The sequence below is a fragment of the Colius striatus genome, chromosome 18 (assembly GCF_028858725.1).
Source record: "Colius striatus isolate bColStr4 chromosome 18, bColStr4.1.hap1, whole genome shotgun sequence".
Lineage (NCBI taxonomy): Eukaryota > Metazoa > Chordata > Aves > Coliiformes > Coliidae > Colius > Colius striatus.
The window spans coordinates 9,882,375-9,895,168 of record NC_084776.1 but is presented as its reverse complement, the minus strand read 5'-3'; the positions used below and the strand labels follow the sequence as shown (position 1 = coordinate 9,895,168).

At 54.0% G+C, this 12,794-nt stretch overlaps 1 protein-coding gene across 2 annotated transcripts in view; it reads left to right on the top strand.

Annotated features, from left to right (window-relative positions):
• The first annotated feature begins 2,232 nt into the window (after positions 1–2,232).
• Positions 2,233–12,794, top strand: part of EVPL (envoplakin) — a 31,734-nt gene continuing 21,172 nt past the window's right edge. For both annotated transcript variants that reach the window (XM_062010951.1, XM_062010950.1), the window contains exons 1-2: positions 2,233–2,295; positions 9,785–9,922. In XM_062010951.1, the coding sequence (XP_061866935.1) occupies positions 9,849–9,922 (74 nt within the window). In that variant the 5' untranslated portion in view covers positions 2,233–2,295; positions 9,785–9,848. The remainder of the gene's footprint in view (positions 2,296–9,784; positions 9,923–12,794) is intronic.

The following is a 12,794-nucleotide window of genomic DNA, read 5'->3' as shown; positions in this document are numbered from 1 at the left end:
GAAAACACGGTGTTGAGTGGTGGATTTCTCTTCCCCCATAAAAGCTGTTCTAGACAAGGGAAGTAACCAGGGCAGGCAGCAGCTGGTTGATGTGCTTCACAGTCCCTCTCCCTGTGTACATTAATCTGAGCTTCTCTCTGCTTTTGAGCTTTTGTAAGAGAACTGTTTGGTTTGTAAACCAGACTCCTTTGTTTTCCTACCACAACTGTGTGTGGTGCCTGGGTTGGTTCTGGTGAAGCTGGTGCTGTGGCCACTAATTTGTTACTGTTAAAAAAGCTGAGAGCACTTGGGCTCTGTGTCAAAGATTTTTGCCAGGTGAACTGATCAGATGAGAAATCTGAAAACAATAAAGTTCTATTCCTGATCTCTGAGGCATGTAGTTTATGTTGAGCATTGAGAACACAGAGCACTCTGCCTCCCAAGCTTTCAGAGGATCAAGTTCACACCATCACCTGGGTCTGCTTAACCCCTGGAGACTGGCCATTTCGTTCCTGAGGAGAATCTTCTGCCTGAAGGCTCAGATAACCACATGCCCTGCTCTGGGAGGTAAGCTTCCCTGTTTGGATGTCATGGTGATGGAAGGTGAGGAGAGAGGGGTTTGTAAGAGGTGTTGTGGCTTAGATAAAGTGGAAGGCACTGATGAGGCACTAGGAAAATAGCTTTTAAAGAGGGGAGAAAAAGGTGCTGCAATTCAGGTCACCTGTGTGATGAAAACCAAAGTTTGAGGGTTTTAGCCCTGCAGTGGAGCTTGGAAAGACAAAGGTCAGGCTGGACAGCAGCAGCTCTGAGGGAACAGGGTGGGCAAGTGAGGCATCTGATGGGACATCCAGGGCATCCCCAGCCCCCGGCACTGCCAAGGGTTGGTTGTAGCTGAGATGGCCAGAGCACGATGCAGAGCATGACTTGTGGTGCTTGGAGACCTGTTTCCCTCCTCTCTGCTTTCATTAGGCTGCTCTGTTTGCTTTAAAGCATTTGCTCTCTTTCCATGAATTAATTGGCAAGTTAGGCCACAGGATTGCCCTCAAACAGGAAGCTCCAGCAGAATGGTCAAGATTACTGCATTTAATCAACTTTTCCTCTGGAGTGTCTCTGGGTTTAGCACTGGAATTTTAATTACAGGCTGAGCTAGTCATGGCTGGTACCATTGCATCAATTAAAACAAGAACGAGGTACATCGTGGCACATGGCCCCACCTTCAGTCATCCAGAGATGTCTTGGGTGACATTCACTTCTGGTCATGCTCCCTGAGCAGCTTGGTGACAGCTGAGAGATCTTGAGGAACTACAGGGACATATGAAGGAATGATGAGACAAACCAGGCTGTTCAGAGGCAGAAATGTGAGGTGCATGTGGGATAGTAATAACATGGCCTGGCAGTGCCTGAAGATCAGTCTCTGCCTCCTGTAAAATAAGGAATTGGGGGTAATTAAAACTGAAAGCATTGTGTTACTAAAGAAAACTACTGCTTCAGACAGCTGGCATCCCAGGGGAGCCCTGGCAGGGAGTTCTCCAGGGGTTTGGTGGCTGTGATCCTTGAGCTGGTTGTGGATTCATTCAGCTGCAGCCTGCATCACATGCAGCTGCCAGGGAAGTGCCACAGTCCCTGGGGTTCAGGTGTGGGATGTCCAGCTGCAGTGGGAGTGGGTGGAACTGGTTCTTGGGAGAAGATGCATCTGCTGAGAGGTGTCTGTGCTCCCATGCAGCCCTTGTCAAGTGTCCTGTTGGAGCTACAAGCACAAATACCCCGTGGCTGGGGCTGTCAGTTGGGAGTTTGCTTTCTTAAAGGAGTGATTTGATGTGACCTTGACTGTATGAGGCTGCTTCTTTGTCTTCAGGATGGGATTGCTATTTCCAAGCACAGGAACAGCTGGAGGCCAGTTTGCCTGCTGAAGAAGAGCCTTTAGTGGGCTGGTGGGAGGAAGGCATGGTAAATGCCTGCAGTCTGTCATGGGAAGCTCCCAGAGGAAGGACTCAGCAGTCCTGGAGCCTGCTGGGCAGAGGTGAGCCACAGCAGCCTGTGTGCCCTGAGCTCTCCAGGGGCTGAGGCAGGAGCAGCTGCAGCTCTTGGTGCCTGCTTTGCCTTCCCCTCCCTCCCCTGCTCGGAGTTGAGGAAGTGCTGGGCAGCACTGCGGGCTGCAGCTGCCTGGCCAGCCCAGCTCTGAATCCCAGGTCCCTGCTCAAGTCCCTGTTGTTCCCAGGACATGCCCCAGCACCCCATGGCTCTGTCACTCCTCACAGGGTTTGGTGTGCAGTGACTGTTCTTGTGCTGGCTCCGAGGGACACAGCTGCAGCAGAGGTTGGTACTGGGCTCTGGCTGTGGGGGCTCAGCTGGGTGTGCTCAGGGTGAGCAGCTTGGGGAAATGCAGCTGCTCCTCACCCTCTCCCATTGGGTGAGGTCTTGGCCTGACTGGGCTGCTTTGTGTCTGTGGAGGAGAGGCCCTGTCAGTGCTTTGCTCTCCTGTCACAAGCACTGGTGGGGTAACTGCTGCTGTGGCTGCAAAAATCCCCCCTCCTTGTGGCAGCGGGTTATGGTGGGATGTGGTGGGGCCAGAGCCAGGGGTCCATGCTTCAGAGCATCCAGCCTGGACACTGGGAGTGTCCTCACTCTGCTTTGGAGATTTCCTTTTTGTACCAGGGAGTGAGTGATTAGCACCTGCTCTGTGCTGAGCCCTGGATTACAACATTCAGCTTGGAGCCAAGCCCAAGTGCCACTTCCTGTGAGTGAGGGTTGGTGTGGGAGGGAGGTGGCTCTGTCCATCCCCCTCACTGCATCCCCAACCCTTCCCTGGGCAACTGCAAGTAACCTGGGGTGAAAGCCTTCCCATTTCTGGCCTAAAAGCAGCAATGTCTCACTGGGGCAAGCTCAAAACCACTTTCAAAGGGGATGGTTTGCATGTCTGTTGTACACACGTGGCCTTGGGCACAGCTTTCATGTGCTCTGGTGCTGTCACATTAAAACTTGGACCCAGGTCCTAGTGTGTACTTTGCATTTCCAGGGCTGCCATACTATGGTTTTGACAAACTCCTCCACTGCTGGGCAGTCGTGGTGTTGGGGTTATTAGAGTTAGAATTCTTGCTCTGGAAACAGTCTTGCCAAGTCCCTCCCTTGCTGGGCTGTGGAACCACGTCCACCCACAGAACAGACACAGCAGTTTGCCCCAGGCTCACACCCTGTGCATGAGGATTAGTGACTCTCATCCCCAGCCTGTGGTCAGTCCAGGGATTGATGCTGTGGCTGTGGTGCCCGAATGACTAAAGAGCAGCATCAAAGCCTCTGAATTACCTTCAGAGCTTGTCTTTTTCCACAGAAGCAGGAGAACATCTAATTTTCTCAGAGTACCAAATTAAGTCAGGGGAGGCAAAGTCTGGCTGGGCAGAATTAGTTGTGGCAGACAGGTTCATGCTGCTCTGGTCCCTGCCTGAGCCACAAGGAATTGCCACCAAATTGGGCAACAGCAGCTCAGAAATGGACATCTTCAGGAGACTCCTGTCCAGTGGAAAAGCACTGGGGGCAAGGCTGTGGCTGGGCCATGAGCCAGCCCAGCTCAGCAACGTGCCTGCCTGCTGCACCCTCTGCTCCAGGACTGTCCTCACACCTGGGAGCTGGTCTGCAGGGGCTGTCACTTCTCTGTCCCCTGCCTTGGTCACCCAGGAGGGTTTTCTTTCCTGTGCTATGAGTGGGGTCCTTCCATGGGCTTGGTTTGGTTTGGGGGGAGTCTGAAAGCCTGGTCCTTCCCAGCTGATGTCTGCTCACACACCTTTCTTCCAAACACCCTTCAGGTGTTGTCAGGCGGGGTGCTCCAGCCTCGACCCCTCTCTTTTGCACCTTCTCCTTCAGTCAGCTCTTTGTATCGAGGCCAGGAGTTTTTCTCCCAGGCAGATATGACTTTGAGCTGTTCCAGGCTGTGTTTCAGCTGGCTGCCAGCTACAACACAACATCCTCCAGGTATTTTGGCACATTACAAGGCCTTTGAGTGTGGAGGAGAGGAGAGCAAACCTGTCCTTGTGTTTAACTTTGCGTCCCCCTGACATGGGCAAATCAGCCTGTGCCTCAGCCCTGAGTCTGTGCAGGATGGTCCCTTCCCCAGGGGCTGCCATAGGAGCAAAGCAGCTTGGGAGAGGTGAAAGAAACCTCCTTCAAAAGCTCAGCTCTGCCCCCAGTTTCATGAGGTGCCTTGTGTGTGAAGGTTGCTTTTCCAGGCAGGTGTGTGTTTACCTCATTGCCTGGTTAATGATCTGGGACACATCTTGTTCAGATCCAATCAGGGTGTTTGGGCAGCAGCTGCCTTCAGCAGTGTCACTGGATAATAAAGCCACATTTCCAGGCTGCATCCTATAAACAAGTTTTCCAGACAAAGTGGCTTGAGAATCTGCCATGAGTGAATTTATTTAGCACTATTACAGCCCTGCTAATCCTCTGGGGAGAGGAAAATGAGGCTAATGCTCTGGGTGCTGCAGGGAATTGCCCTGATGTCCTGCTCCTTAGCTCTAGGGCTTCAACTCAGAAGAAGTCATGGGATGCTGTGATGAGGCTGCAGAGGCCATGGGGTGGGAAGCAGGCAGGTCCTTTTGATGTCTGAAGGGTCTAGGGATGAGTAGCCCATAAAAGCCCCAGGACTGAGATGGTGTGGTGCAAACATCCTCTGTATTTAGAGAGATACAAAGGGGCAGGACTGGGAGTTTCCTATTTGTGTTGGATCCCTCCTCCTCTGCTCTTCTGGGGCAAGGTCCTTGGCACTGAGCCTGCTCTGGAGCCAAACGCCACTTTCCTCTGCAGACTCTGGCAGGGTGTTGAGCCCAGCCCCCTGCCAGGAAGCTTTTTAATGGGTCTTGATCAAACCTTCAAGGAGAAGGATGGGGGAGGGCAGAGAATCTTTATGCTTCCCCTCTGCTTATCAGCTGGTAAAGAAAAGCAGAATGAGGTTTGAGCACTGAGTAATTGCAGGCTTAAGAAAACCAAGTATCCTGATTCCCCAGTGGGACAGCAGATTTATAAAGTGGGCTGTCCTGAGGCTCTGGAGTTTCCCTTTGGCTGGGATGAAAATGCTTAAAGGGCCAGGATAAAAATGACATGGAAAGATGTTGTCCCTGGTGTCTGTGAGGAAAAAAGGAGGCTGAGTTGTGGGGCACAGGCTCTGGTACCTCCCAAGGTGGGGAGCATCTGAGGGCCTGTGGCTCCTGACTCCGTGGCTACTCTTCATGCTTTGCTGTTCTCCATGGCTTTGGAGACTCTTAGGAGTTTCCCTCTTGCTGAGGACATCTTGAGTCTTACAGCCTGTGTCCACTTGCAGAGGTCTCAGTCTGGGCTGGCTGTAGCTGCTGATCCTGTTGCCAGACGAGCATCATCTCTGTAGCAAAGCATCTGTCCGTGGCACAGAGACAGGAGCCCTCTGTAAAGCCTCCTGCACTTCAGAGAGCTGAGTGCAGGCAGGAGTGTCTGTGACTTACCTCTGCTTTGTCCTGGGAGTGGAGATGAGAGAGCAGGAACCACACAGCCATGAAACACTTCCTCCCTCTGTCCTGGGGATCTGGTGGTGGGTGCTGCTGGGTTGGTGAGATGAGCCTTTGGTTTTACTTGGTGTAAACAGGAGTGATCGTTAGCAATGGCTTTACAGGGGTCAGGAGGTGCATGAACTGCTCTCCCATGGGTGTTATTTTGTGAACACATCAAGGCTGTTTCCAGGTGTGTTAAAGACTAAACCCCAGCCTGCATCTGTGCTCCCTGAATGTTCCTGCTTTTCTCCTCCCACCTCCCAACTGTTCAGTTTGGGGAAGTGGTGGGGTTCAAGCCCAGCTGGTGAGGAAGCACCATGCAGCAGCTCACCCTCCCCTATCCCCCCCCCACCTTCTGTAGGATGGTGGAGGCTCCAGGGAGATGGGAGGAGAAAAGATATCCAAGAGGTTTATGGATCAAGACAAGGGCAGGGAGAGCTTGCTGACAGTTATAGTCCAGAGCAAAACAGACTCGACTTTCTTCAGGGAAGAAAACAGTTTAATCTACTTCCAACTAGAAACAGGAACAGCCAGAGAGCAAAACCAGAGCAGGATGACGAGAAAAATCTTAACAAGCAGCAGTAAATCATTTGTTGGTCATGTGAAGTCGTCATCTCCTCTGTAAAAACTTAACAGAGAGGCCTGGCTGATAAGGAAGCCACACCATCCTGTGAGCTCCTCTGATAAGGAAGCCACACCATCCTGTGAGCTCCTCTGCCAGGTTCTTGGGAAAAGCTTAGTCCAGGACTGTTCCTGACATCCTCCTTCCCTGAAATGTTACCTGCTTACCAAGGTCCTCTATGCAGCTGTACCTGCTATCTGTCCCTGCAGGCAACCTACTCATCTGTGTGAGCAGCAGCTGGTTATGTGAGTGCTCTGTAAAGCCAGGCATCTGCATCCTGGCACAGCTCCAGATCCTGCTCTGGAAAGTGAATAAGTTGCTTAAGATGTGACTTCCCATACCACCTCCTGCTGTGGCTGGAGCCCTGCCAGAGCAGCCAGCCCCAGGTCTGTACCTCCAGGAGATAAGTCTCAGCCCCCAAAATGGGTTGTAACCTCGCTGGGGACCTGCCTGGGCAAGACATAGCCTCCTCTTGGGTTGGCTTTGTCTGTAGATCAAGGGCAGTGCTTGGAGGCTGCTCCTCCTGGGATGAAATGAAGGCTGCCCACCCCAACCAGTCTCCCCACAGATGATCTCACCTGGGCATGGCAGCTCTGCCAGCTGTGGCAGCAGGGAGCTTGGTCCCTGCTGCAGTGTAGAGCAACCCCTGGGGAAATATGGCTGGGGTGGGTGGGCAGTGGTCAGGAGCTGGGACACCCTTGGTGATTCTGTTCTGGATAATCTTGGAGACCTATGCTTAGGTTTCCAGCTGCAGAGGAGCAAGATGTGTCTCAGGGCAGTCCTGCCAGGGGTTTGGGCTTAGCTCCAAGTGCCAAAGCGCAGCTGTGTGGGTGGCTGTGGTGGAGAACTGGTTGAACTGGTCTCCTTGCCTGTTGCTTTTTGCAGGGCCTGGGTTAACCATCATACTCTGCCCTGGCACAGCTGGGGCTGGTCTGAACGAAACCTGCTGAGGATCTGAAAGCTGTGTGGGCTGAAGCAAGCAGTGCCCATCACAAGTGATCCTTGCAACAACGTCCCTTTCACCTGCACAGGTTGTGGTGGTGGTGGGGAGGCTGGGCTGGCAGCAGGCAGAGCAGCCCTGGCTCACAGCAGGCATGGGGCTGCAGCTGAAACGTGGTGTATGCTGGATGTGGTGGAAGAGTGCTGGGCTGGCCAAACCTGTCACCCCAGAGCCCTCCTTGACTCTGCCCACGGCTTCCCCCTGCCACTCTTGTTTCCTGAGGCTGGGATGGTAACAGACCCTGTGGGGCTTTGCTGAGGGCTGCTGACCCTGCTCCCCTTGTGCATGAGCAGGCAGCAAAGATCTGCCTCCTTGCATGGGCCTGAGCAGCCTGGCTCTGTCTCTTCTCCCAGCACGTCTGAGTGAGGAAGAGGCAGGTCCCAGCAGGCTGGATGTTCACTGCTGGACCAGGGCTCAAACCAGGCAGGATCTGGCTCTGCTCCAGCTGTGTGTGTGAGCTCCTCTGCCAGGCATGCTGCCTCTTCCCACAGCAGCCCTCAGATTAGCCCCGTGTTTATCTGTCCCGTCTGCACGGCGCAGAGGCTGCCGCTGCCTGTCAGAGCGTGTGTCTGTGTGAGCACAGGGCTGAGATCAAAGGGCAGCAGCTTTTAAAATGCTCTGTCTTTCTGAGGGATCCTTGCCAGGTCGAGACATGGCCAAGGGAAGAATCACACCTTGGTCTTGTTGAAGAGAGGAGAGGAAGGTGCTGTTTCAAGGCTTGGCAGGTGAGGAGCTGCAGCCCTCGGCTCCAGGTGATGGATGGCTGAGGAAGCAGATTGTCTGAGGGGGTGTGTTGGTATGTGCCTGCCTGGTTTTTTGTGTTACTTCTTCCTCCATGTGTAAGCATGCTGTCTTCCAGGGGATTACAGGCAGTCAATCTTACTCAAAAACATTTCCTGAATTGGGTTTCCTTTGCATTCCCAGAGGATCAATCCCTTCCTGGCTCATGCAAACAGCCCTGCAGAGGAGGGGCTGCCCTGTGGCTGCAGGCTCCTGCGTGCTCCTGTTTGTGTGGCTACAAACTGAGGTCTATTTGGCCTTAAATGCTCTCAACTGGGAAAGCTTCAGCTTGCTTTAAGCCTTTGAATGTAAATACAGCAGGGTCTGGTCCTGTGGGCCACAGGTGATGAGCTGTGCTGGTTCTTCCTCCCTTGGGCTCTCCAGCAGCTCCGGTCAAAGAGCAGCATTGCAGGTCAACTGGATGCTAATGTCAAAGGGATGATCTCTCAGCAATCACTTTCCACCCAGTCTGTAGACCTCCACACAGCAAAGACAGGCCCTGAAGCAGGTCTCTCTTAACTCCAGATGTCTTGGAGGACCAGTCACTCCTCCTCCTGAGCTCCACACTGGCTGCCTCTCAGCGCTTTGAGCTCGGGGGAACGTCCTGTCTTCATGCTCCTGAGTTCCTGGTGTGAGAAGCATGGCCCCAGCTGTGGTACCACCATGAAGAGGTACAGCTTTGCAGCTTGTAGAAGAGCAAAACCATAGCAGAAAGCAAGGCCTTTGCAAAGGAGCCTTCTCTCCTGTATATTTCCCTCTGTCCTGAGATAAGCAAGATTTGTTTTGTGTCAATTTGAAAAGGACAAAGGCAGTGACAACAGACCCCAGGCCTTTGTTGCTGGCTTTGGGTTGTCCTTGGGCTACAGGAAGTGGGGAAGAACAGCCACAAACCTGTCAGCATCATGGGTGGCTGGTGCTTATGAGGGGCCTTGTCCCCATCTGCTCCTGGCCCCTTCCTCCTTCCTTTGCCCTCCCTGACCCAGCACCGGATAAGGATCTTGTATTACTACAGCATCTGTGCTGGATCAACCTGAATCACAGGGTTCCTGGTTTGTGGGAAACCTTGAATGTTGCTTTATCTGAAACCAGAAGGATGGATGTAGAGAGCAGCCAGCCCTTGCTGTGGCTTAGGAGAGCTGGCAGGCTGGCAGCACAGCCTGGATGGGCATCCCCAGGAGCCAGGGAGATGCCAGAGCTGTACTGGCAATCAGCTGGGCCTCTGAACCTTTGCTCCACAGGGGAAATAGCTGCCCAGAGGCAAAGTAGACAGAGTGTCTGGGTAGAGTCTCAGACCCGAGTTTTTGGGGCTTTGCTACCCAGATTTATCCCAGAGCCTGAGTCCTGCTGGCTGAGGCTCCTGTGAAGCTGAGCTGGAGCTGCTGACCTTCATTCTGCCATGAGCCTTCAGTGTTTTGCTGGGAGCCTGGAACACCTTGTGCTGAGCCTGGGCTCCTGAACTGCAAAATAACATCCTATTCTGTGAATTGGTTGTTCCCAAGCTGCTGCTGCCTTGGAATGCTCTTGGTTGGCTTCATCCACAGGACTTCTGTTACATTTTAAACAGCTCCTGCAAGAAGATGCTTTGGAAGGTGTTTCAGGAGTCACAATGCACTCCCTCGAAGGTGCATTTGCAGCCTTTTCCTCTGTGTTCTCTGCCCCACCACTGGGAAACTGCTGCATGGTTGTGGCTGCCTGTGCCAAAACACTCTCCAAGCCAGGGCGAGGTCTCCCCTTCTCCCTCTGGGGCTCTGCTCTTTCCACCCCAAACTGGTTTGTCGAGTCATTTTTTCATATGTGCCTCACCTGCATTTGGGGAGGAGCCTCCCAGAAACTGTTCTTGAGTGTTCTGCACACCTTCCCTGGCTGAGTCTTGTCATTCCATCCCAACAGAGCGGAGCAGAGAGCCAGCACCCACGACTGCAGACTCCAGTACATCGGCTGGGACCTCGCCAACATGTTCAAGGGGGTGGGCAAAGGCTCCCCAAGCAGAAGTTCCCCCAACAGAAGTTCCCCTGTCAAGCCTAGCAAGTAAGTGTGACTGCTTTCCTCTCTCTAACCTCTCCTATGGGCCCTGGGGGAAGATGAGGGAAAAGTGCTTGATGTCTCCTAAGCCACCCTGAGAACTGTCCCTCTCTGTGGAGCAGCCAGAAAGTTGAGGCTTACTGGGATCTTATCCCAAAATGTGTTGCCTCTGCTGTTGTCCTTATCTTTGGTGGGCTTTGTGCTCCATCCTAGGCGTGTCTGTGCAGCCCCTGGGATGTGCAGTGCCTGAGGATGTGCTCAGAGCTGTGTAAGTTGAGCAGGGAGGTGCAAAGCCCCTTTTGAGCAGGTAGGAGTAGGGAGGATAAATGCAGCCTCTTTGCTTGGATGGAGCAAGATCTGTTTGATGGTGAAGCAGGTTTGAGATCTCAGGACTCACTGGTTGTGTGAAGCTGGTGTGATGCTGCCCTGTGACCTGAGCTCCTTGGAGAAGGTGCTGCTTGGGTGGTGAAGATGGATGAGGACTGCTCTGATGCATCCTGGTGACAGGCTCTGTCTCTGCAGGCCGAAGAGCTGAGATTTCCTCTTGCAGGCCTGTCTGAGGCAGCACCAAAAGAATCTGACAGCCATGTCCTCATCCAAAGAGATTCCCTAAGCTCTGGAGAGCAAGACACATGATGGGACCAGGATGCTCCCTTAGGAGCAGGGATATGCTTCTGCAGAGTGAGTGCTCATCCCTCCCTTCAGCTGCAGTTGCCAGCTCAGGCTTATTTCCCACCTTCCCTCAACAACTTTGCATTTTGTAGTTAATGGACTGATTCTGTGGGAACCCCTGTCCCCAGCCAGGGTTAGAGGCTGAGGAAATCACAGAGGGGCTCATTCTGAGGAGGAGAAGATCTGCAGGGAGTAAGGGGGTGCTGGCCCCATCACTTGGTGCCACTAACAGCAGTGGCCCAGGTGCTGTGTGTGCAGACACCTGGGTGGACACGACCCAACTGCACCGTTTCTGGGGCCAAGCCCAAGGTTGGCAAACAGCCACTGAGGAGGAGGGTGGCCTGGTGCTGCTGGGCAGGGCAATGGGGCCTGGGGGAAAGGGAGCTCCCCCAAAGGCTGGTTTCTCCATGTGGACGTGGGGAACTGACCCCCTGCCACTGGAGGGTTTTGCCTCGGTGGAGCTGAGCACTCACAAACTCATCTCCAAGTCAGATGTGGGAGCTCTCTGAACACCAAGCCTTTGTCGGGGCCTGACTGCAGTGAGACACCTCCTCAGGAGCCCCGGAGCTGTGTCAGCCTCTGGTTTTAGTCTTGCTAACACAATCTTTCCACCTCCCCAGCCTGGCTCCCAAACCTGGGCTGGGGATTTCAGGTGAGGCTGCCTGGGCCAGCTGGCTGCAGCCCTCGCTGTGCCGTGGGAGGCTTTGGGAGCGATTCTGTCGCAGCAGGTAACTGGAGTCACAGCCCAGCGAGCCCTCACACCTCTTCCATGTGCAGGAAAGAGGCTGTAGGCAGAAGCATGGCAATTACTCAGCTAGTCATGCTTGTTTTAGGAGGCAGCAGCCATCAGGCAAAGGCTCATTCATTTGGCCATGGCCTGGGGCTTGGTGCCCATCTCTGGGGGTTCCCCAGAGCGGTGCTGCTCCTGGCATGGGCCCCTCAGAGGTACCTCCTCTTAGTCCCCAGGCCCATGGCGTTGGGCTTCCCACCTCCCAGGCCCGTGCTCCATGGACACCTCCCAGGGAGGTGGCAATAGCCCAGTTTTGTCCCTGAGAGGCATTTTTGTTGTGTCTTGCCCTGGGAGGAGACACACTGTGGGGCTCAAAGACAAAACTCATGAGAAGGTGGAATTGGGTCGGGTCTGGCTGGACTGGCTGCGATCTTGGCAAAGGCTGTGGGTGGTTTTAGAGATGGATGGCAAGTCATCTCCTGGTTTAATCCTCTCTTGGGATTGCTGCTTTTGCCACCACTTCCATCTGCCTCTCCCCAGTCAGTCTAGAGCAGCATGGTCCCTGGGGGAACAGGCACAGGCTCAGGGGACTAAGCCAGCAGTGTCAGTTGTTGGTGATCTGCTGTGAGCAGCTTGGGCTGGCAGGTCAGAGCACGCTAGGATGTCTTGTTGGGTAAAACAGACCCAGCTTTGGGGTCTGCCTTGCAGCCATAAAGCAAAGCCCTCTGGAAGGAAGGGACTGGGGCAGTCAGGGGCTGGAGTGGGTATGTGCTGTGGTTCTGTCAGAGGGACTGGGAGTGCTGCTCCTGTGAACACACACTGTCCCTTGCACGCATTTGGACTGTCTAGGAGGCAGAAAGTGGTGTGAGAAAGCAACTAATTAATAATGATAATAATAGAGCTCTGCTTTTTCTAGGCATGAGGTAGCCCTAGGGACAAAGGCTGTCCTTGCTCTTGAGGAGGAGGAGGAGTGGTGCTGCCGAGCCTCGGCCAGCCTCGGCTGGAGCCCTGTGAGGCCCCAGCGGTGCCCAGCGCCAGCATGGGCTCCTGGCTCCTCATGTCCCACCCAATGCCAGGCTGCTCTCTACAGCACAAGGGTCAGCATGTTCCCCCTGAAACGCGGGGCCCAGCTGTGGTCAGCCCTTGCTGAGTGAGGCACAGCAGCGATGGACAGGAGGGACAGCGCAGGGAAGGACAGTGATGCACGTGTCACCTCACGCTGTGTGCATGGGTGCTGGTACAGACAGGATAAGCTTCCAACTCTCCTTGACACAGTCCATGGTTGGGGTGGGAGGGTCTGTGGTATTTGAGCACTTCTCTAAGCATGCACAGGCCAAGTGAGTTCCTCAGTGTTGTGCCCCCCTTGACAGAGGAGCATGGTGGTGTGGGGGGAGGCTCAGCTGGGGCCAGATGACTTCTCCACTCATGCTTCAGGCCTTACTCGGGCTCCCAGGATGACCTGTAGACATCCCTCTC